This window comes from Arachis ipaensis, chromosome B03 (assembly GCF_000816755.2).
Source record: "Arachis ipaensis cultivar K30076 chromosome B03, Araip1.1, whole genome shotgun sequence".
Lineage (NCBI taxonomy): Eukaryota > Viridiplantae > Streptophyta > Magnoliopsida > Fabales > Fabaceae > Arachis > Arachis ipaensis.
Genome location: NC_029787.2, coordinates 119668008 through 119670987, shown reverse-complemented (window position 1 = coordinate 119670987; position 2980 = coordinate 119668008). Strand labels below are relative to the sequence as shown.

General features: G+C 37.7%; 1 protein-coding gene across 1 annotated transcript; it reads left to right on the top strand.

Annotated features, from left to right (window-relative positions):
* LOC107631017 (polyphenol oxidase A1, chloroplastic) lies at nt 578-2426 on the top strand (the record flags this gene model as incomplete). The annotated part of the gene is given in 1 exon segment (XM_016334322.1): nt 578-2426. A coding segment is annotated over 1 exon segment (1584 nt), but the record flags the coding sequence as incomplete, so codon positions are not given.

Genomic DNA, 2980 nt, shown 5'->3' with positions numbered 1-2980 from the left:
ATTTTTAAAAATAAGAATATTTAAAATTTATTTAGAGAAAAAGTTAATATAAATATTTTTTATTAATATTTTAAAATTAATATTATTAAAATTTAAAATTTAAAATTTAATAATTATTAATAAAAATAATAAATTTGATTAATTATATAATATTAGTTTTAAAAAATCATTTTAAATTCAAGTCAATAAAAATCATCTTTAATAAGCTGTATATAAGATTAACCGAATAATTTATTATAATGTTGCTGACAATATTAATGCATTACTCTTTAAAAAAACATGTTAAAATATAATAAAAAATAACAAGTAATCGACATCCTTTATTATTGGTCCACGAAATCATTACACAGCGTGGGTAGTAGTGATGATTATCGTTATAAGAATAGCAACTATCTTTCACTCTTGCACTACCAAAACCACGTGAATGCCACTAGTTACCATCATGGCTTCCATCTCAACCCCTCTCTCTTTCCTGTCCACCACCACCAATGTCTCTGCAGCCACTTCCTCATTTCCACTTCAAACCAAGAGACACCGCTACCCTAAATCAAAACGCCACATTTCCAGAGTGTCATGCAATGGCGGTGATGACAACATTATTTCAAAAGGAAACAGGAGGGATGTCCTGATTGGCCTTGGAGGCCTTGGCGCCGCTGCTTCTTTCACCTACAACCCTTTCGCCGTGGCTAATCCGGTGGTTACCGATCAGAATTCTTGCGGGCGGCCTAACCTACCGGCAGGTGCGAAACCCATCCCTTGCTGCCCTCCAAAAGCAACAAATATCAGCGACTTTGTGTTCCCCAGTAACCAGCCGTTAAGGGTTAGAAAACCGGCTCATCTGGTTACCGGTGACGAACTAGCCAAGTACAAGGAAGCTATTAGGCTGATGAGAGCCCTCCCTGACGATGATCCTCGCAGCTTCACGCAACAAGCCAACATCCATTGCGCTTATTGCCATGACTCCTATGCCTTGGATTCTACTCTTCCCCCACAAGTCAAAGTCCACTTCAACTGGCTTTTCGCTCCTTTCCATCGCTGGTACCTTTATTTCTACGAGAGAATCCTGGGCAGCTTGATCAAAGACCCCACCTTCGCTCTTCCCTTCTGGAACTGGGATCATCCCGACGGCATGGACATCCCTGCCATCTTCACCGACAGAAGATCGTCGCTCTTTGATGCTAAGAGGAATGCCAACCATCAGCCACCTGTTCTCGTTGACTTGGACTGGAACAGGAGGGGCGTTGACACTAGCGGTGAAGTGGAGAAGAATTATGCCAAGGTTTACAAGTGTATTGCCGACGTGAAGGGGCCAGCATGCTTCTTTGGCTCATCTTTCCAAGCTGGAGGCGGTGTCTCTTCAGCTGCTGGCTCATTGGAGACTCTCCACAACACGTGTCATTCATGGACCGGTGATCCAACCGATCCCAATGGCGAGGACATGGGGTCCTTCTATTCTTCTGGAAGAGATCCGATCTTCTACTGCCACCATTCCAACGTGGACCGCCTCTGGACTATATGGAAGGAAAAGTTTGGTGGAGTTGATTTAAGCGATACAGATTATTTGAAGTCAAGTTTTCTGTTCTATGATGAGAATAAGAACCTTGTACGAGTCACGTCCGAACAATGCCTTGACCAGAGTAAGCTGAGGTATACATACATGGATGTTCCCATTCCATGGCAGAATGCGAAGCCAAAACCCGCCACCAACAAAGCTCAAAGGGCAGCACTGACTCCCACGCCGCTGAACCCTCCGAACCTGCCCTTGGTGTTGAACTCCATTACGAGCTTTGCTGTTAAGAGGCAGTTTAAGTCGAGGAGTAAGGAGGAGAAGGCGGAGAGAGAGGAGAGTCTGGTGTTTGAAGTTGCGTTTGATAAGAGCAAAGATGTGAAGTTTGATGTGTTGGTGTTTTGGAAGGGAGATCCGACGCAGGCCACACCCAAGGACAGGGAATTCGCTGGAAGCTTTGTGAATGTTTCCCATGCTCCAAATGCCAAGGACACAACGGCCAAATTCATCATTGGGATAACGGATTTGTTGGATGATTTGGAAGCTGATGATGAAGATAATGTCGAGGTAACATTGGTTCCACAATATGGTGTTGTGCCTGTTACAATAAATAACGCCTACGTAAGTTACGATGAATGTTCATTCAAAACATAACAAATCTTACTACCCACACTCCTCCTTTAATTTTCTGCTTATGCTTCCTCCTACCTAGCTATCCCTTTAATAATATTATTATTGGTGACTTTATCTTTAACTCAGATAATTTATTTCTATCTCAGTCATTTGTACTAGTTCACCAATAATAAAACGTGTGTCTGTTTTCTTTGCTTTCGAGAATTTTTGTTGCTTTCATAATATGTAGTGAATTGATGATGAGGATGATGTTTTAGAATAATATTTGAAGTTAATTAGTAACAAAGGCTTCCTAATCAGCTTGAGAAAACAAGTACCAGTGAGAAATATATTAACTGCATTTGCCACTTTTTTTTACATGATATGCTTTAAAAAAATGTGATGTATTACTTAAATTAATTTATATATATTGTTTAATTTATTTTTAATATATTTAAAAAAAAATTGATATAATAAAAATTAATAAATATAAAATTAATAAAAATATTATTTGTATACCAAAATCAGTTATTAAAATCAGTTACCAATATATTTGTGTATAAATACATGTGTGGTTTAATTCATTTTCAATGTGTATTTGTATTCTAACATGTATTTAGTTAATTTTGTTGTATATGTAGCATTACTCTAAAATTAATCATAATTAAAATAGATGGTTAACTTATTAGTCCGTTTAAATAAGTATGTAAATAAGTATGTAAGTTCGAATTCCGTCCCATGCATATAACAATTTATTGGCTAACGACAAACTTTTAAATTGAATTTCAATCCATATCAATTTAATCCTTAACCTGGTAAATTATGAGATATCATGAGAAATAAGAAAAATATTAAATTATA